This window comes from Haliotis rufescens, unplaced genomic scaffold (genome assembly GCF_023055435.1).
Source record: "Haliotis rufescens isolate VD_foot unplaced genomic scaffold, xgHalRufe1.0.p SCAF_2, whole genome shotgun sequence".
In the NCBI taxonomy this organism is placed as follows: domain Eukaryota; kingdom Metazoa; phylum Mollusca; class Gastropoda; order Lepetellida; family Haliotidae; genus Haliotis; species Haliotis rufescens.
In genome coordinates this window covers 64,855,258-64,876,860 of record NW_025963890.1, presented here as the reverse complement: position 1 = coordinate 64,876,860, position 21,603 = coordinate 64,855,258, and the positions used below count along the sequence as shown (strand labels likewise).

The 21,603-nt window shown below is 38.9% G+C and overlaps 2 protein-coding genes across 2 annotated transcripts in view; both read left to right on the top strand.

Moving 5' to 3' along the window:
* The window catches only part of LOC124129149 (receptor-type tyrosine-protein phosphatase epsilon-like), a 117,535-nt gene that overhangs the window by 54,615 nt on the left and 41,317 nt on the right, over nt 1-21,603 (top strand). The window lies entirely within an intron of this gene.
* Nucleotides 5,487-21,603, top strand: part of LOC125382122 — a 36,918-nt gene continuing 20,801 nt past the window's right edge. The window contains exons 1-11 of the mRNA XM_048400381.1: nt 5,487-5,503; nt 6,682-6,810; nt 8,015-8,143; nt 9,347-9,475; nt 13,012-13,140; nt 14,326-14,454; nt 15,621-15,749; nt 16,953-17,081; nt 18,264-18,392; nt 19,596-19,724; nt 20,905-21,033. Coding sequence (XP_048256338.1) covers nt 5,492-5,503; nt 6,682-6,810; nt 8,015-8,143; nt 9,347-9,475; nt 13,012-13,140; nt 14,326-14,454; nt 15,621-15,749; nt 16,953-17,081; nt 18,264-18,392; nt 19,596-19,724; nt 20,905-21,033 — 1,302 coding nt within the window. The 5' untranslated portion in view covers nt 5,487-5,491. The remainder of the gene's footprint in view (nt 5,504-6,681; nt 6,811-8,014; nt 8,144-9,346; nt 9,476-13,011; nt 13,141-14,325; nt 14,455-15,620; nt 15,750-16,952; nt 17,082-18,263; nt 18,393-19,595; nt 19,725-20,904; nt 21,034-21,603) is intronic.

Genomic DNA, 21,603 nt, shown 5'->3' with positions numbered 1-21,603 from the left:
GGCCTCAGTAAAGCTTTCAAAGAGCCTAATGGTGGATATGTTGAGAACATTTACAAATTTGACGATCGGTGACAAAAAATGTGTTCGAATCATGTGTTCCCTACTTTTGACTTGTACCAAGCGTCATCACTTGATAGTGATTCATGAACACATGCTCCTGATATCTTCGGAATCATACAATCGAGTTTGGTTTTAGCAGTGATTTCTTATGAATATGAAAAGGGTTTGGTTACTTGTATTTACAAACACCCAGGGAACTAACTGCCTGTGCTTGTCATGAGCGGCATTTAAATGGATCTAGTAGTCAGGCTCGGTGACTAGGTTGACTGCATGTCAAATTATGTCAGTTGCTTATAACGGTGCTCATGATGTTAATAACTGGGTTTTCTGGTCCGGACTCGATTATTCACAGTCCCCCGTCTTGTAGCTGGATTAGGGTGAGGTAAAACAACCACAAACAAACCAATCATCAGTGGCAATAAGCATGATTCAAATCGTAACAGCTGATGTTTTCATTATCAAACCGTTCTTCCCTGGGCAATTATGTAGATCTGAGAGCCTGAAAGAGTCAAACTCATAAACATGTGTGTTCACTTGCATAATTTTCCCATGATGCTTCTTGTCTATCAGGTGCTTGTCGTTGTCTTAACAAGAGAGAGTGTGATCTTCCCAAAAAGTACTGTGAGGCTGGGTGTGAGACTGGTTTCACAGGCAGTCGATGCCAGTATGGTAAGATCCCTATTGAAACATTCAAAAGAATAAATGGTCAGTCCAAATGGTAAAATAGCATATGGTTGTTTCTTGAATATGTTTTTATTCACTATATATACACACAAATGTCATCGCGCATCATATTACCTTTAACTAAGGGATGACACTTACCATGTTTAATCAGTTTACTGATGCCAATTGTTTCAAGCAGTAAAACCGCTGTGGTTAAATAGTTGCAATATTACGTAACCTATCCTACCAACTGTACTTCTTTGTTCCTCGTGATTGCCTTGAAACTAGAAGATCGTGCATTTGAAACAATTTATTGACCATGTATACACGTATTAAGTACGACACACTTAGCGGCATATAAACATGAGTTAAGGTTAGATGTATTCTACCAAATGATTGTGTTACATATAAGGGTTTTTATTTTTGAAAACAGAAGTTGATTTTCTTTGCTTGACATGAAGTAGATTTCTATATTTTGGTTTAGCCACTGAGATGATAACGTCTAAATTATGAATTCAGCAGATGTCCCATGAAAACATCTTGCAATTAATTATGTTTTAACGGTTTCAGTCAACCAATTGGCATCCTGCAAAGACCACCAAGACGTAGTCGATGAGAACCTCAGAACGTGTACAAGTCAGGGCTACAAAGGTTTTATAACATGCACTGTCAAAGGCCCAGCAAGAAAATTTAACATCATCCGAATTTTTCATAAACCAGGTAGGTCTATATTAATGTAAATGCATTTGGGATTAAATATAAGTTGGCCTATTGTGCAGAGTTGTGAGAGAAGTGATAGACGTCTGACATGTCTGACAACTTCTGCTGACACCCCGAGATATAACTGGAATACTGTTCAAGGGAGCATTAAAACCAATTCACTACCACATATTTTATGAATTGTAAATATGCATTATTGCATTATAATTAAATAATTTGGACCGATTACGCTTTTGATCAATCAACATCATGTATATTTAAATATTGTATTCCGTTATATTGACCACGTTTGGTTTGACGTCAGTGGTAATAACATACCGCTGCTTATCAGTTTGACTATGTATCCCTCACACACGAAACTTTACACCAACCGTATTTGTATAGCTTAATTAATGTTGCATTGAATGATTTGACTGGATTTTTGCGGGTGCATTCACTTTTGTTTCTACCTTAAACAGATGCCAAGATTATCAGCAACAAACCCATCAATCTACAATGTTGCTTAGGTTCTCAGTTCTGAAAAACTCTTGATAGGTGATTTGGACCCATCAGTTCCGCTGTCAGTTGACAAACAAATCTGATACAAGGGAAGAGCGCCCGCCAGTCTTCTGTCCTAGTTCAATTCTGAAGTTGATTCAAACCAATCTAACAGTTGCATATCAAAGACAATGCTACATCAAACAATATTTCGTCTAAAATTCTTATTTTTTGTTGGTAATACAAAACATGTTTGATAATTGCCAAAGCAGGTAAATCTTACTGGATCAATGCCATATGATGATTTTACATAACATGTCCATTATTAAACTAAATCCTAAAGAATGACTTGTTTTCGTCTTATTTTGTTAAAGGTAAAAGTCTGTCCACATTTTACATTGGTGCAAAAGACAGATGGGAAACAGTATCGATTCGCAAAAATGTGACCAACAAGATTACTGACTACGAGTACACAGGGAAGCGGTTATACCCCAGTCTTATATTACACCCTCAGTTCAGAGTGTGTGAGGTAGCAATTGCTTATGGCAAGTGAACGTTTATTATGCATGAAATAAGTTACATAGAAGTATGTATTCATGGCGTGGAATATTTGGACTGCTGACGTCTATATATACTTATCATATACATGATACAACCATGTGGATAGTGTATACTAAAGCCCGGAGAAATGGTTGATTAAATTACATTAAATACATGCGCTACTCTTTTGGGTGAATTTGTTTGGTGCCTTTTCACACGGTATTATATCCAATTGCTTACCTACGATATAAGTATATCTCTAGTCATCATTTTTGGTGTACTTTTTCCTGATTCCATATGATTAAATGAACTTTCTCTTTGACGTTAAACGTACAAAAGTAAAACATCTACATCTGATATGTGGTTCCACGTATTATCCTTGTCTGTCCTGTACAGTTTCTACGCTGTTTTCACACGTGCTTGCCCATTCTTAGAATGCCTTCATGACGATGAATGTAATATGGAGTGCAACTGTAAGAACGCTTCAGACTGTTTGGAGATCCCCAGGAAGTGTCCGTCTGGTTGTGCCATGGGATACACCGAAAAAAACTATGGCTGTGAAAAAAGTGAGTTTTCATAGGCCATTTATTTACATATTTGTTAAAGTATACTCAGTTATCATATACTTTTTATTTGACACACTGAACAATGACTATGAGTATGAGGATATGTACTGTATGGCTTTCGAAATTGCTTTAAACTGTACACACAACAAGTCACTTTTCCAGCAAGACCAAAGTAGCTCGATGCCCTTTTAAGGCGTCCGCCTTACCGGAAGGTCACATCTAAACTGTTCTTTCCTTTTCAAGTAGCTGTGCATCAATACAGTAATATAGTCGTTATCCAAATAGCATGTTTGTCTACTTTGTCATCCGTCAGCTTCTAAAAAATGCCTACCAAACAATATGATTTATATTGTTACATTTAAAATAAGAAGTTTTACCCAAAAGAGTAATGTGATAATAGGTTCTCGTTGATCGTTTGTAAAATTTGTGTGCTTCAAATAACTTATCTTAGATTTGTTTTGCCGAAACTAAGAGAATAGCGCAAGAACGCAAATATTGCCATGGAGTAAAAGACTCATTTCTTGCGAACAGAACAGAACATTTCCAGAACAGACACATCCACTGTTCAATGGGTAATTATTTTATCAGGTGAGGATTCCGGGTCAGAATAGATCCCAAGCAAACTGAGCACGTATGTGGCGATTTAATGGATCAGGTGGTCAGGCTAGGTAACTTCTTTGGATGTGAGTCTGGAGACGCGATCATTTATAGGCCGCCGCCATATAGCTGGAATATTGCTGAGAGTGGCGTTAAACAACAAACGGGAAACAAACACCTTAACGTCACATACACAGGTGAGCATTGATATGACAGTACCTTTAAATGTCTTAGATCTCATTACCTGCACAGTGTCCAGCAGGTTACAATCCCCCATCATAAAACAACACTCGGGCATATTCATAATTTCAAATAGCAATATGCTTTTCCTTTTTTCAGATGAAGTAACGCCTGCATCGACTCTGGATCACGAAAGGTCAACAACTGCTGCAACTACATCACCTCCAGTGGAACCGACCAACGGTAACTATAGCTTTGTATCGCAGTTGGAAAACTGGCGTTACTTCAATACATTGGCGACGACGTTTATGAGATACACCTACTGTAAAACTATGTATGTTATCGATAAACATACAACTCTAAACGTACTTTGAATTTAAAAGCGATTATTGTTGTTGTTTATCCCAATCTACAATTATAAAGCCAATCGCAATCGCCTATGAATAAAGAACATGCATGCCTTACCTCGCAAAGTGATTATTCTACAAAATACCACAAAATACCAAATACTCGCGTGAATGAGACGCAAACTTAATAAGATAAGTTACACAATCTGTGCACATAATGCGTTACAAGTTAGTTTATTAACATCTATGTTGCCGTTAGTATGTTATTTCGTGTCTGATGTTCTGAGCGCGTGTCCCTTCTTTCTTCCTACAGCAGGACTGTTTGTATAGTTAAACCAATACAACGATAGTAGTCAGGCCGTGTCATAGATTTGGTGATGTTCAGAGTTTGCATGATTCAAAGAATCTTTAGCATTGGAGTTTGTTTCATGCATACGTGTCTTCCTGTTTGCCACCGGGCATTTATTATTATCACGAGGAGGTATGTGTGCCTATTAAGACTACTCTTTACATGTGTCTTTTATCACCATCAGGTAAAAACTTCAAAAGATAATTAGTATAGTCGAACATGAGTAAGTCCCCATGATCCGCAGTGAGGTGGCCTAGCTTTGGTTGCTGGTGGCTTATAGCCCATGTTTTAAAGAGTTGTAAATGATTATTATTATTAAATATTTGTGACAAATTTGCTTTTAAATATAATTTTGTATTTATGACGTACGTGCATATACATGTATATAAACTTGTTGGAATAATGCAGATACGACGTTACATTAACTCACTAACTCACTAACCGTTCATGAACGGTTTAACTGTTTCTTTTTTTATGATGGAAATTTCTTCCATGGTGGCGTGGCAGAAAACTACTTTCGTTAGCCTTCGTTTTGGACTTATGCGGATTTGAATCCCGCTGGCGACACACATTTGTCGTGGAAATTGTTCGTTCATAAAGGTGTATGATATTGGGGAAGGAAGTTCCGTCATTGCCTTCGTCATTAAAACATGCTATAAAGTTCATAATTTTGTCAGTCATGTAAAAATAACATTAACAACGTCATAAAGCCATTTCATAGCTAACACACTGACTGATTTTGTTTTCTCAAAATGGCGAGCGTGACCATGACCTAGGCGGAAGTGAGCAATGTCATGTGGTCTTGGCGCAGAAACTAAAATATAATTCCCCTTCACTCCAACGCTCCCGCGTGAAATCTTCCAGGCTTGCTACAGTGTCGGAATATGTATTAGTGAGTGAGTTGTGTTTTACGCCACTTTGTGGAGCTGGGTGTAGGTCAACGGGTAACACGGCAAACGGTCACTGTACATGTTAAGCTCCCTGGACGGGAAATGGCTGCAACAGTAAGCACAGTCTTTCTATACCAATGAGAACACAACACATAGTGGTACACTCCATGGCCAAAAGGCGATGTTCACTTATTACAGTGTCATAATATGTATGAGTGAGTGAGTTGTGTTTAACACCACTTTTAGTAATATTCACGCATTGTATCCATATAGGGAATCAAATCCGGACTTTCGATGTTACAAACGAACAAGAATACCCCACCGTTCCTAATCTGTATAAGTTTGGTGATGAAGTGACAAGGATGACACAATGACTGATCAATATCTGGTGTGTCCGCCATGTTGGGCGATACATGCACGACACCTTGATGGCACACTGTTGGATTAATTTGCGTCTGGTTGCGCTTGAAGGGCTATCCCCAGCTCGGCATCGTTGTGAATAAACAATTAGAGCAATGTTATTCTAAATAAAGTGTCTAAGCATTCTTACTTGTTATATTGCTTTGACATTTCAGCTGTGATTCTTCTGAAATACACGTCCAGAATTACTAGAAAGCAGAAAGTAATGGTTTTGTACCGCATACTGGAAATTGTCATGGAAAACTTTATGCTTCGTTGTATAATGGTCAATAGCCAATTCTCATGTTCTTCATACGAAGATTTCAAAGGATACACAAGTGGGACATGATCCTATTAGCGAAACCCTGGAATCCTCACTATTGCAAATCAAATATTAGCTGACCTGGATCTTTTGGCATTGCTCCAGAAGACAGACGTGAAATGCCTAGATTTTTCGTAACTGCATCAGTTGGAAAAATACGTTGAAAATTCATTTGAAACTGGTATTCTTTTTGTATCATATATACTGATGTAGTGCGTTGCTGTGGCATGAGCAGTTCATTATGCATAACTGTATGGTACTTAAATGCTACTGTGATACTGAAGGTTCTCTGCTCTTTTTTGGCTAATAGTAGACGGATCGTTTCACAATTATTTCGGTTGATTCTAATTTTGCCGGCACCTGTGCTGAGAATACACCAGATATCATCGCACAGTGAAGCAAAATATTATTGCTATCATTTTATGTGAGTTGTTTTCAAGTATAACACAAAACACTGGAAGTCCGGTCCTGCAGTGCCCAACGATACAGTATGCTAGCCATACAATTGCAACGCTCACGATGTTTCGTACAAAATCTACTTCTCATTGGAACAATTTGTGTTAATTTACAGCATGCAGTGGCGGCTATTACAAGGACGGGCAATCCTGTACACCGTGTGGAGCTGGGTGCAGGTCAACGTGTAACACGGCAAACGGTCACTGTTCATGTAAAGCTGGCTGGACGGGATATGGCTGCAACAGTAAGCACAGTCTTTCTATACCAATGAGAACACAACGCACAGTGGTACACTCCATTGCCAGAAGGCGATGTTCACTTGTTACAGTGTCATAATATGTATGAGTGAGTGAGTTATGTTTTACGCCACTTTTAGCAATATTCACGCATTGTATCCATGTAGGGAATCAAACCCGGGCTTTCGATGTTACAAGCGAATGCTAGGAACACAAGAATACCCCACCGTGCCTAATCTGTATACGTTTGGTGATGAAGTGACAAGGATGACACAATGACTGAACAATATCTGGTGTTTCCGCCATGTTGGGCGATACATGCACGACACCTTGATGGCATACTGTTGGATTAATTTGCGTTTGGTTGCGCTTGAAGAGCTATCCCCAGCTCGGCCATGTTGTGAATAAACAATTAGAGCAATGTTATTCTAAATAGAGTGTCTGAGCATTCTTACTTGTTATATTGCTTTGACATTTCAGCTGTGATTCCTCTGAAATTCACGTTCAGAATTACTAGAAAGCAGAAAGTAATGGTTTTGTACGGAATACTGGAAATTGTCATGGAAAACTTTATGCTTCGTTGTATAATGGTCAATAGCCATTTCTCATGTTCTTCTTACGAAGATTTCAAATCATACACCAGTGGGGCATGATCCTTTTAGCGAACCGCTGGAATCCTCACTATTGCAAATCAAATATTAGCTGACCTGGATCTGTTGGCATTGCTCCAGAAGACAGACGTGAAATGCCTAGATTTTTCGTAACTGCATCAGTTGGAAAAATACGTTGAAAATTCATTTGAAACTGGTATTCTTTTTGTATCATATATACTGATGTAGTGCGTTGCTGTGGCATGAGCAGTTCATTATGCATAACTGTATGGTACTTAAATGCTACTGTGATACTGAAGGTTCTCTGCTCTTTTTTGGCTAATAGTAGACGGATCGTTTCACAACTATTTCGGTTGATTCTAATTTTGCCGGCACCTGTGCTGAGAATACACCAGATATCATCGCACAGTGAAGCAAAATATTATTGCTATCATTTTATGTGAGTTGTTTTCAAGTATAACACAAAAAACTGGAAGTCCGGTCCTGCAGTGCCCAACGATACAGTATGCTAGCCATACAACGCTCACGATGTTTCGTACAAAATACCCAGTTTATCAATGACTGTCTTCTTCTCATTGGAACAATGTGTGGTAATTTACAGCATGCAGTGGCGGCTATTACAAGGACGGGCAATCCTGTACACCGTGTGGAGCTGGGTGTAGGTCAACGTGTAACACGGCAAACGGTCACTGTTCATGTAAAGCTGGCTGGACGGGATATGGCTGCAACAGTAAGCACAGTCTTTCTATACCAATGAGAACACAACGCACAGTGGTACACTCCATTGCCAGAAGGCGATGTTCACTTATTACAGTGTCATAATATGTATGAGTGAGTGAGTTATGTTTTACGCCACTTTTAGTAATATTCACGCATTGTATCCATGTAGGGAATCAAACCCGGGCTCTCGATGTTACAAGCGAATGCTAGGACCACAAGAATACCCCACCGTCCCTAATCTGTATACGTTTGGTGATGAAGTGACAAGGATGACACAATGACTGATCAATATCTGGTGTGTCCGCCATGTTGGGCGATACATGCACGACACCTTGATGGCATACTGTTGGATTAATTTGCGTTTGGTTGTGCTTGAAGAGCTATTCCCAGCTCGGCCATGTTGTGAATAAACAATCAGAGCAATGTTATTCTAAATAGAGTGTCTAAGCATTCTTACTTGTTATATTGCTTTGACATTTCAGCTGTGATTCTTCTGAAATTCACGTCCAGAATTACTAGAAAGCAGAAAGTAATGGTTTTGTACGGAATACTGGAAATTGTCATGGAAAACTTTAGTTTCGTTGTATAATGGCCAATAGCCATTTCTCATGTTCTTCTTACGACGATGTCAAAGGATACACCAGTGGGGCATGATCCTTTTAACGAACCCCTGGAATCCTCACTATTGCAAATCAAATATTAGCTGACCTGGATCTGTTGGCATTGCTCAAGAAGACAGACGTGAAGAGCCTAGATTTTTCGTAACTGCATCAGTTGGAAAAATACGTTGACAATTCATTTGAAACTGGTATTCTTTTTGTATCATATATACTGATGTAGTGCGTTGCTGTGGCATGAGCAGTTCATTATGCATAACTGTATGGTACTTAAATGCTACTGTGATACTGAAGGTTCTCTGCTCTTTTTTGGCTAATAGTAGACGGATCGTTTCACAATTATTTCGGTTGATTCTAATTTTGCCGGCACCTGTGCTGAGAATACACCAGATATCATCGCACAGTGAAGCAAAATATTATTGCTATCATTTTATGTGAGTTGTTTTCAAGTATAACACAAAAAACTGGAAGTCCGGTCCTGCAGTGCCCAACGATACAGTATGCTAACCATACAACGCTCACGATGTTTCGTACAAAATACCCAGTTTATCAATGACTGTCTTCTTTTCATTGGAACAATGTGTGTTAATTTACAGCATGCAGTGGCGGCTATTACAAGGACGGGCAATCCTGTACACCGTGTGGAGCTGGGTGTAGGTCAACGTGTAACACGGCAAACGGTCACTGTTCATGTAAAGCTGGCTGGACGGGATATGGCTGCAACAGTAAGCACAGTCTTTCTATACCAATGAGAACACAACGCACAGTGGTACACTCCATTGCCAGAAGGCGATTTTCACTTATTACAGTGTCATAATATGTATGAGTGAGTGAGTTATTTTTTACGCCACTTTTAGTAATATTCACGCATTGTATCCATGTAGGGAATCAAACCCGGGCTTTCGATGTTACAAGCGAATGCTATGACCACAAGAATACCCCACCGTCCCTAATCTGTATACGTTTGGTGATGAAGTGACAAGGATGACACAATGACTGATCAATATCTGGTGTGTCCGCCATGTTAGGCTTATAAGAAATGTATGGATAAGCATATAAAACAATATAAAGATAACTTAGGTAAAATGTTAAGAGAAAAACACAAACACTCCCCAAAAGAGTTTTGGAAAATGTTAAAAGGAGATAAAAAAGATGACAATATTTGTCCTGAAATTGAAGATTTTTACCAGTTTTTTAAGTCACTCAATGAGACAACTTCAGAAGACCCGGAAATGAAGGAATGTACTATGGATACACAATATGACTGTGAAACTTTAAATGGAGATATCACACCTGATGAAGTTATGATAGCAGTAAGAGAACTAAAGAGAAATAAAGCATCCGGTATTGATTTTATAGAAAATGATTATTTTATTGATAGTATTGATTTATTAACCCCTTTGTTAGTTGAACTATTTAACCTGATATTTGAAAAGGGTATACTTCCAGAATCTTGGTTAGTGGGTATAAGTAAACCGATTTACAAGAAAAAGGGTGACCCACTTGATCCTAACTCGTATAGGCCAATCACTATCCTTAGTTGCTTTGGAAAACTATTCACCAGAATTTTAAACAACCGTTTAACTAAATTCTTAGATAAAAATAATATTCTAACACCTGCCCAAGCAGGATTCAGGAAATCTTTCTCAACTGCTGACAATATATTTGTAATTTATATGCTTATGCAAATTTTAAAAAATAATAAACAAAAATTATACTGCGCTTTCATAGACTTTACTAAAGCTTTTGACACTGTTTGGCGAGTGGGATTGTGGAGGAAAATGCAGACTATTGGCATCAAAGGTAGATTTCTTACGTTAGTTCAAAATATGTATAAAAATATTAAATCGTTGATACAGTGTGATGATAAAATGTCAGGTTACTTTCCTTGTAATATAGGTGTCAGACAGGGAGAAAACCTATCCCCTCTATTATTCTCAATTTTCATAAATGACGTGGAAATCTTTTTGCTTTCATCTGGGTGTGGAGGAGTTAATCTCAACTATGATCAAGATAAAGACTTAATTGTATGGATCCAATTCATAATTCTATTGTATGCAGATGATGCTGTATTATTTGATGAATCACCAGAAGGTTTACAGAAAGCCTTGGACACTTTTAATGAATATTGTGAAGAGTGGAAATTACATGTAAATATAAATAAAACAAAAATTGTGATTTTCGGTGGTGGCCCATCGAAAAATTCGAAACATAAATTTCACTATTCTGATAAAACTCTAGATATTGTCGACACTTATACATATTTAGGAATTGTACTTCACAGGAATAGAAAACTAGTATCAAGTCTTAAGTCCCTCAGTGATAATGCTTTGAAAGCAATGTTTTGCCTGATAAAAAAATCAAGAAATTTAAATTTACCTTTGGACTGTGTATTATCAGCTTTTGATACGATGGTATTACCAATATTAACTTATGGTTCAGAAATCTGGGGCTTTGAAAATTTAGAAATTATAGAAAGAATACACCTCAAATTCCTCAGACTTATCACAGGATTAAGAAATTCAACTCCTCGTTATATGATATATGGCGAATTAGGTAGGCTACCATTAAGAATAATAATTTGTAAACGAATGATATCTTTCTGGCACAAATTAACATACCAAACTGGAGTGTATAAACTTTCACAGCTGTTATATCAATATCTGTCTATTAACGGGAACAAGACTATTGCATCAACAAATCCCTGGGTTAGATGTGTTATGAATATATTAGACAGTATTGGATTATCTTATGTATTTAACAATCCGTCAATCTGCACAACAAAGTGGCTAGTGTCAGAAGTAGAGCAAATACTTAAAGATCACTTTTTTCAGAAATGGAGAAGTGACGTTAATTCTAGTTCTAAAGGCTTATACTATAAACATTTAAAGGACACTCCGGTTCTCGATAAATATCTTCTACTGCCAAAACGAATAGCAATTCCAATACTACGATTTCGAACCTGTAATCATAATTTACCTAATGAGACTGGTCGATGGAAAAATATTCCCAAAGAAAATAGAACTTGTAAATTATGTAATTCCCCATCTATTGCTGATGAATTTCACTACTTATTCAGATGTAATTATTTTAAAAGAGAGAGGCGAACATTTCTCTCACCATATTATACTGAACGGCCAAATATTATAAAATTTGTAAAACTCTTATCAACAACAAACACACAGGATCTAAAAAAATTATCGAGATTCATTGTAAAAATGTCCATTAGTATTAAAAATGCTAGGTAATCACATGTTGTTATTAATTGCCATCTTGTCTGCTTTTTGTACATATGCATAATTATTTATTGTAATATGCTCTTGTACCACCTTTTGTGGTTTCTGAGAATAAACTGATTCTGATTCTGATTCTGACACCTTGATGGCATACTGTTGGATTAATGTGAGGTTTGGTTGTGCTTAAAGAGCTATTCCCAGCTCGGCCACGTTGTTAAAAAACAATTACAGCAATGTTATTCTAAATAAAGTGTCTGAGCATTCTTACTTGTTATATTGCTTTGACATTTCAGCTGTGATTCTTCTGAAATACACGTCCAGAATTACTAGAAAGCAGAAAGTAATGGTTTTGTACCGAATGCTGGAAATTGTCATGGAAAACTTTATGCTTCGTTATATAATGGTCAATAGCCATTTCTCATGTTCTTCATACGAAGATTTCAAAGGATACACCAGTGGGGCATGATCCTATTAGCGAAACCCTGGAATCCTCACTATTGCAAATCAAATATTAGCTGACCTGGATCTGTTGGCATTGCTCAAGAAGACAGGCGTGAAGAGCCTAGATTTTTCGTAACTGCATCAGTTGGAAAAATACGTTGAAAATTCATTTGAAACTGGTATTCTTTTTGTATCATATAAACTGATGTAGTGCGCTGCTGTGGCATGAGCAGTTCATTATGCATAACTGTATGGTACTTAAATGCTACTGTGATACTGAAGGTTCTCTGCTCTTTTTTGGCTAATAGTAGACGGATCGTTTCACAACTATTTCGGTTGATTCTAATTTTGCCGGCACCTGTGCTGAGAATACACCAGATATCATTGCACAGTGAAGCAAAATATTATTGCTATCATTTTATGTGAGTTGTTTTCAAGTATAACACAAAAAACTGGAAGTCCGGTCCTGCAGTGCCCAACGATACAGTATGCTAGCCATACAACGCTCACGATGTTTCGTACAAAATACCCAGTTTATCAATGACTGTCTTCTTTTCATTGGAACAATGTGTGTTAATTTACAGCATGCAGTGGCGGCTATTACAAGGACGGGCAATCCTGTACACCGTGTGGAGCTGGGTGTAGGTCAACGTGTAACACGGCAAACGGTCACTGTTCATGTAAAGCTGGCTGGACGGGATATGGCTGCAACAGTAAGCACAGTCTTTCTATACCAATGAGAACACAACGCACAGTGGTACACTCCATTGCCAGAAGGCGATGTTCACTTATTACAGTGTCATAATATGTATGAGTGAGTGAGTTATGTTTTACGCCACTTTTAGCAATATTCACGCATTGTATCCATGTAGGGAATCAAACCCGGGCTCTCGATGTTACAAGCGAATGCTAGGACCACAAGAATACCCCACCGTCCCTAATCTGTATAAGTTTGGTGATGAAGTGACAAGGATGACACAATGACTGATCAATATCTGGTGTGTCCGCCATGTTGGGCGATACATGCACGACACCTTGATGGCATACTGTTGGATTAATGTGAGGTTTGGTTGTGCTTGAAGAGCAATCCCCAGCTTTGCCCCGTTGTTAATAAACAATTACAGCAATGTTATTCTAAATAAAGTGTCTGAGCATTCTTACTTGTTATATTGCTTTGACATTTCAGCTGTGATTCTTCTGAAATACACGTCCAGAATTACTAGAAAGCAGAAAGTAATGGTTTTGTACCGAATACTGGAAATTGTCATGGAAAACTATATGCTTCGTTGTATAATGGTCAATAGCCATTTCTCATGTTCTTCTTACGAAGATTTCAAATCATACACCAGTGGGGCATGATCCTTTTAACGAAACCCTGGAATCCTTACTATTGCAAATCAAATATTAGCTGACCTGGATCTGTTGGCATTGCTCCAGAAGACAGACGTGAAGAGCCCTGATTTTTCGTAACTGCATCAGTTGGAAAAATACGTTGACAATTCATTTGAAACTGGTATTCTTTTTGTATCATATATACTGATGTAGTGCGTTGCTGTGGCATGATCAGTTCATTATGCATAACTGTATGGTACTTAGATGCTATTGTGATACTGAAGGTTCTCTGCTCTTTTTTGGCTAATAGTAGACGGATCGTTTCACAACTATTTCGGTTGATTCTAATTTTGCCGGCACCTGTGCTGAGAATACACCAGATATCATCGCACAGTGAAGCAAAATATTATTGCTATCATTTTATGTGAGTTGTTTTCAAGTATAACACAAAACACTGGAAGTACCGGTCCTACAGTGCCCAACGATACAGTATGCTAACCATACAACGCTCACGAAGTTTCGTACAACATCTACTTCTCATTGGAACAATGTGTGTTAATTTACAGCATGCAGTGGCGGCTATTACAAGGACGGGCAATCCTGTACACCGTGTGGAGCTGGGTGTAGGTCAACGTGTAACACGGCAAACGGTCACTGTTCATGTAAAGCTCGCTGGACGGGAAATGGCTGCAACAGTAAGCACAGTCTTTCTATACCAATGAGAACACAACGCATTGTGGAACACTCCATGGCCAGAAGGCGATGTTCACTTATTACAGTGTCATAATATGTATGAGTGAGTGAGTTATGTTTTACGCCACTTTTAGCAATATTCACGCATTGTATCCATGTAGGGAATCAAACCCGGGCGAATGCTAGGACCACAAGAATACCCCACCGTCCCTAATCTGTATAAGTTTGGTGATGAAGTGACAAGGATGACACAATGACTGATCAATATCTGGTGTGTCCGCCATGTTGGGCGATACATGCACGACACCTTGATGGCATACTGTTGGATTAATGTGAGGTTTGGTTGTGCTTAAAGAGCTATTCCCAGCTCGGCCACGTTGTTAATAAACAATTAGAGTAATGTTATTCTAAATAAAGTGTCTGAGCATTCTTACTTGTTATATTGCTTTGACATTTCAGCTGTGATTCTTCTGAAATACACGTCCAGAATTACTAGAAAGCAGAAAGTAATGGTTTTGTACGGAATACTGCAAATTGTCATGAAAAACTTTATGCTTCGTTGTATAATGGTCAATAGCCATTTCTCATGTTCTTCTTACGAAGATGTCAAAGGATACACCAGTGGGGCATGATCCTTTTAGCGAAACCCTGGAATCCTCACTATTGCAAATCAAATATTAGCTGACCTGGATCTTTTGGCATTGCTCCAGAAGACAGACGTGAAGAGCCTAGATTTTTCGTAACTGCATCAGTTGGAAAAATACGTTGAAAATTCATTTGAAACTGGTATTCTTTTTGTATCATATATACTGATGTAGTGCGTTGCTGTGGCATGAGCAGTTCATTATGCATAACTGTATGGTACTTAAATGCTACTGTGATACTGAAGGTTCTCTGCTCTTTTCTGGCTAATAAACGGATCGTTTCACAATTATTTCGGTTGATTCTAATTTTGCCGGCACCGGTGCTGAGAATACACCAGATATCATCGCACAGTGAAGCAAAATATTATTGCTATCATTTTATGTGAGTTGTTTTCAAGTATAACACAAAACACTGGAAGTACCGGTCCTACAGTACCCAACGATACAGTATGCTAGCCATACAACGCTCACGATGTTTCGTACAAAATCTACTTCTCATTGGAAAACATTGTGTTAATTTACAGCATGCAGTGGCGGCTATTACAAGGACGGGCAATCCTGTACACCGTGTGGAGCTGGGTGTAGGTCAACGTGTAACACGGCAAACGGTCACTGTTCATGTAAAGCTCGCTGGACGGGAAATGGCTGCAACAGTAAGTACAGTCTTTCTATACCAATGAGAACACAACGTATAGTGGTACACTCCATGGCCAGAAGGCGATGTTCACTTGTTACAGTGTCATAATATGTATGAGTGATTGAGTTATGTTTTACGCCACTTTTAGCAATATTCACGCATTGTATCCATGTAGGAAATCAAACACGGGCTTTCGATGTTACAAGCGAATGCTAGGACCACAAGAATACCCCACCGTCCCTAATCTGTATAAGTTTGGTGATGAAGTGACAAGGATGACACAATGACTGATCAATATCTCGTGTGTCCGCCATGTTGGGCGATACATGCACGACACCTTGATGGCATACTGTTGAATTAATTTGCGTTTGGTTGTGCTTAAAGAGCTATCCCCAGCTTGGCCACGTTGTGAATAAACAATAAGAGCAATGTTATTCTAAATAAAGTGTCTGAGCATTCTTACTTGTTATATTGCTTTGACATTTCAGCTGTGATTCTTCTGAAATACACGTCCAGAATTACTAGAAAGCAGAAAGTAATGGTTTTGTACCGCATACTGGAAATTGTCATGGAAAACTTTATGCTTCGTTGTATAATGGTCAATAGCCATTTCTCATGTTCTTCTTACGAAGATTTCAAAGGATACACCAGTGGGGCATGATCCTTTTAGCGAAACCCTGGAATCCTCACTATTGCAAATCAAATATTAGCTGACCTGGATCTGTTGGCATTGCTCCAGAAGACAGACGTGAAGAGCCTAGATTTTTCGCAAATGCATCAGTTGGAAAAATACGTTGAAAATTCATTTGAAACTGGTATTCTTTTTGTATCATATATACTGATGTAGTGCGTTGCTGTGGCATGAGCAGTTCATTATGCATAACTGTATGGTACTTAAATGCTACTGTGATACTGAAGGTTCTCTGCTCTTTTTTGGCTAATAGTAGACGGATCGTATCACAATTATTTCGGTTGATTGTAATTTTGCCGACACCTGTGCTGAGAATACACCAGATATCATCGCACAGTGAAGCAAAATATTATTGCTATCATTTTATGTGAGTTGTTTTCAAGTATAACACAAAACACTGGAAGTACGGTCCTGCAGTGCCCAACGATACAGTATGCTAGCCATACAACGCTCACGATGTTTGGTACAAAATACTCAGTTTATCAATGATTGTCTACTTCTCATTGGAACAATTGTGTTAATTTACAGCATGCAGTGGCGGCTATTACAAGGACGGGCAATCCTGTACACCGTGTGGAGCTGGGTGTAGGTCAACGTGTAACACGGCAAACGGTCACTGTTCATGTAAAGCTCGCTGGACGGAAAATGGCTGCAACAGTAAGCACAGTCTTTCTATACCAATGAGAACACAACGCATAGTGGTACACTCCATGGCCAGAAGGCGATGTTCACTTGTTACAGTGTCATAATATGTATGAGTGAGTGAGTTATGTTTTACGCCACTTTTAGCAATATTCACGCATTGTATCCCTGTAGGAAATCAAACCCGGGCTTTCGATGTTACAAGCGAATGCTAGGACCACAAGAATACTCTACCGTCCCTAATCTGTATATGTTTGGTGATGAAGTGACAAGGATGACACAATGACGGATCAATATCTCGTGTGTCCGCCATGTTGGGCGATACATGCACGACACCTTGATGGCATACTGTTGGATTAATGTGAGGTTTGGTTGTGCTTGAAGAGCAATCCCCAGCTTGGCCACGTTGTTAATAAACAATTACAGCAATGTTATTCTAAATAAAGTCTCTGAGCATTCTTACTTGTTATATTGCTTTGACATTTCAGCTGTGATTCTTCTGAAATACACGTCCAGAATAACTAGAAAGCAGAAAGTAATGGTTTTGTACGGAATACTGCAAATTGTCATGAAAAACTTTATGCTTCGTTGTATAATGGTCAATAGCCATTTCTCATGTTCTTCTTACGAAGATGTCAAAGGATACACCAGTGGGGCATGATCCTTTTAGCGAACCCCTGGAATCCTCACTATTGCAAATCAAATATTAGCTGACCTGGATCTTTTGGCATTGCTCCAGAAGACAGACGTGAAGAGCCTAGATTTTTCGTAACTGCATCAGTTGGAAAAATACGTTGAAAATTCATTTGAAACTGGTATTCTTTTTGTATCATATATACTGATGTAGTGCGTTGCTGTGGCATGAGCAGTTCATTATGCATAACTGTATGGTACTTAAATGCTACTGTGATACTGAAGGTTCTCTGCTCTTTTCTGGCTAATAAACGGATCGTTTCACAATTATTTCGGTTGATTCTAATTTTGCCGGCACCGGTGCTGAGAATACACCAGATATCATCGCACAGTGAAGCAAAATATTATTGCTATCATTTTATGTGAGTTGTTTTCAAGTATAACACAAAACACTGGAAGTACCGGTCCTACAGTACCCAACGATACAGTATGCTAGCCATACAACGCTCACGATGTTTCGTACAAAATCTACTTCTCATTGGAAAACATTGTGTTAATTTACAGCATGCAGTGGCGGCTATTACAAGGACGGGCAATCCTGTACACCGTGTGGAGCTGGGTGTAGGTCAACGTGTAACACGGCAAACGGTCACTGTTCATGTAAAGCTCGCTGGACGGGAAATGGCTGCAACAGTAAGTACAGTCTTTCTATACCAATGAGAACACAACGTATAGTGGTACACTCCATGGCCAGAAGGCGATGTTCACTTGTTACAGTGTCATAATATGTATGAGTGATTGAGTTATGTTTTACGCCACTTTTAGCAATATTCACGCATTGTATCCATGTAGGAAATCAAACACGGGCTTTCGATGTTACAAGCGAATGCTAGGACCACAAGAATACCCCACCGTCCCTAATCTGTATAAGTTTGGTGATGAAGTGACAAGGATGACACAATGACTGATCAATATCTCGTGTGTCCGCCATGTTGGGCGATACATGCACGACACCTTGATGGCATACTGTTGAATTAATTTGCGTTTGGTTGTGCTTAAAGAGCTATCCCCAGCTTGGCCACGTTGTGAATAAACAATAAGAGCAATGTTATTCTAAATAAAGTGTCTGAGCATTCTTACTTGTTATATTGCTTTGACATTTCAGCTGTGATTCTTCTGAAATACACGTCCAGAATTACTAGAAAGCAGAAAGTAATGGTTTTGTACCGCATACTGGAAATTGTCATGGAAAACTTTATGCTTCGTTGTATAATGGTCAATAGCCATTTCTCATGTTCTTCTTACGAAGATTTCAAAGGATACACCAGTGGGGCATGATCCTTTTAGCGAAACCCTGGAATCCTCACTATTGCAAATCAAATATTAGCTGACCTGGATCTGTTGGCATTGCTCCAGAAGACAGACGTGAAGAGCCTAGATTTTTCGCAAATGCATCAGTTGGAAAAATACGTTGAAAATTCATTTGAAACTGGTATTCTTTTTGTATCATATATACTGATGTAGTGCGTTGCTGTGGCATGAGCAGTTCATTATGCATAACTGTATGGTACTTAAATGCTACTGTGATACTGAAGGTTCTCTGCTCTTTTTTGGCTAATAGTAGACGGATCGTATCACAATTATTTCGGTTGATTGTAATTTTGCCGACACCTGTGCTGAGAATACACCAGATATCATCGCACAGTGAAGCAAAATATTATTGCTATCATTTTATGTGAGTTGTTTTCAAGTATAACACAAAACACTGGAAGTACGGTCCTGCAGTGCCCAACGATACAGTATGCTAGCCATACAACGCTCACGATGTTTGGTACAAAATACTCAGTTTATCAATGATTGTCTACTTCTCATTGGAACAATTGTGTTAATTTACAGCATGCAGTGGCGGCTATTACAAGGACGGGCAATCCTGTACACCGTGTGGAGCTGGGTGTAGGTCAACGTGTAACACGGCAAACGGTCACTGTTCATGTAAAGCTCGCTGGACGGAAAATGGCTGCAACAGTAAGCACAGTCTTTCTATACCAATGAGAACACAACGCATAGTGGTACACTCCATGGCCAGAAGGCGATGTTCACTTGTTACAGTGTCATAATATGTATGAGTGAGTGAGTTATGTTTTACGCCACTTTTAGCAATATTCACGCATTGTATCCCTGTAGGAAATCAAACCCGGGCTTTCGATGTTACAAGCGAATGCTAGGACCACAAGAATACTCTACCGTCCCTAATCTGTATATGTTTGGTGATGAAGTGACAAGGATGACACAATGACTGATCAATATCTCGTGTGTCCGCCATGTTGGGCGATACATGCACGACACCTTGATGGCATACTGTTGGATGAATGTGAGGTTTGGTTGTGCTTGAAGAGCAATCCCCAGCTTGGCCACGTTGTTAATAAACAATTACAGCAATGTTATTCTAAATAAAGTCTCTGAGCATTCTTACTTGTTATATTGCTTTGACATTTCAGCTGTGATTCTTCTGAAATACACGTCCAGAATAACTAGAAAGCAGAAAGTAATGGTTTTGTACGGAATACTGCAAATTGTCATGAAAAACTTTATGCTTCGTTGTATAATGGTCAATAGCCATTTCTCATGTTCTTCTTACGAAGATGTCAAAGGATACACCAGTGGGGCATGATCCTTTTAGCGAACCCCTGGAATCCTCACTATTGCAAATCAAATATTAGCTGACCTGGATCTTTTGGCATTGCTCCAGAAGACAGACGTGAAGAGCCTAGATTTTTCGTAACTGCATCAGTTGGAAAAATACGTTGAAAATTCATTTGAAACTGGTATTCTTTTTGTATCATATATACTGATGTAGTGCGTTGCTGTGGCATGAGCAGTTCATTATGCATAACTGTATGGTACTTAAATGCTACTGTGATACTGAAGGTTCTCTGCTCTTTTCTGGCTAATAAACGGATCGTTTCACAATTATTTCGGTTGATTCTAATTTTGCCGGCACCTGTGCTGAGAATACACCAGATATCATCGCACAGTGAAGCAAAATATTATTGCTATCATTTTATGTGAGTTGTTTTCAAGTATAACACAAAACACTGGAAGTCCGGTCCTGCAGTGCCCAACGATACAGTTGCTAACCATACAACGCTCACGATGTTTCGTACAAAATCTACTTCTCATTGGAACAATTGGTGTTAATTTACAGCATGCAGTGGCGGCTATTACAAGGACGGGCAATCCTGTACACCGTGTGGAGCTGGGTGTAGGTCAACGTGTAACACGGCAAACGGTCACTGTTCATGTAAAGCTGGCTGGACGGGAAATGGCTGCAACAGTAAGCACAGTCTTTCTATACCAATGAGAACACAAAGCATAGTGGTACACTCCATGGCCAGAAGGCGATGTTCACTTGTTACAGTGTCATAATATGTATGAGTGAGTGAGTTATGTTTTACGCCACTTTTGGCAATATTCACGCATTGTATCCATGTAGGGAATCAAACCCGGGCTCTCGATGTTACAAGCGAATGCTAGGACCACAAGAATACCCCAACGTCCCTAATCTGTATACGTTTGGTGATGAAGTGACAAGGATGACACAATGACTGATCAATATCTCGTGTGTCCGCCATGTTGGGCGATACATGCACGACACCTTGATGGCATACTGTTGGATTAATGTGAGGTTTGGTTGTGCTTGAAGAGCAATCCCCAGCTTGGCCACGTTGTTAATAAACAATTAGAGCAATGTTATTCTAAATAAAGTGTCTGAGCATTCTTACTTGTTATATTGCTTTGACATTTCAGCTGTGATTCTTCTGAAATACACGTCCAGAATTACTAGAAAGCAGAAAGTAATGGTTTTGTACCGAATACTGGAAATTGTCATGGAAAACTTTATGCT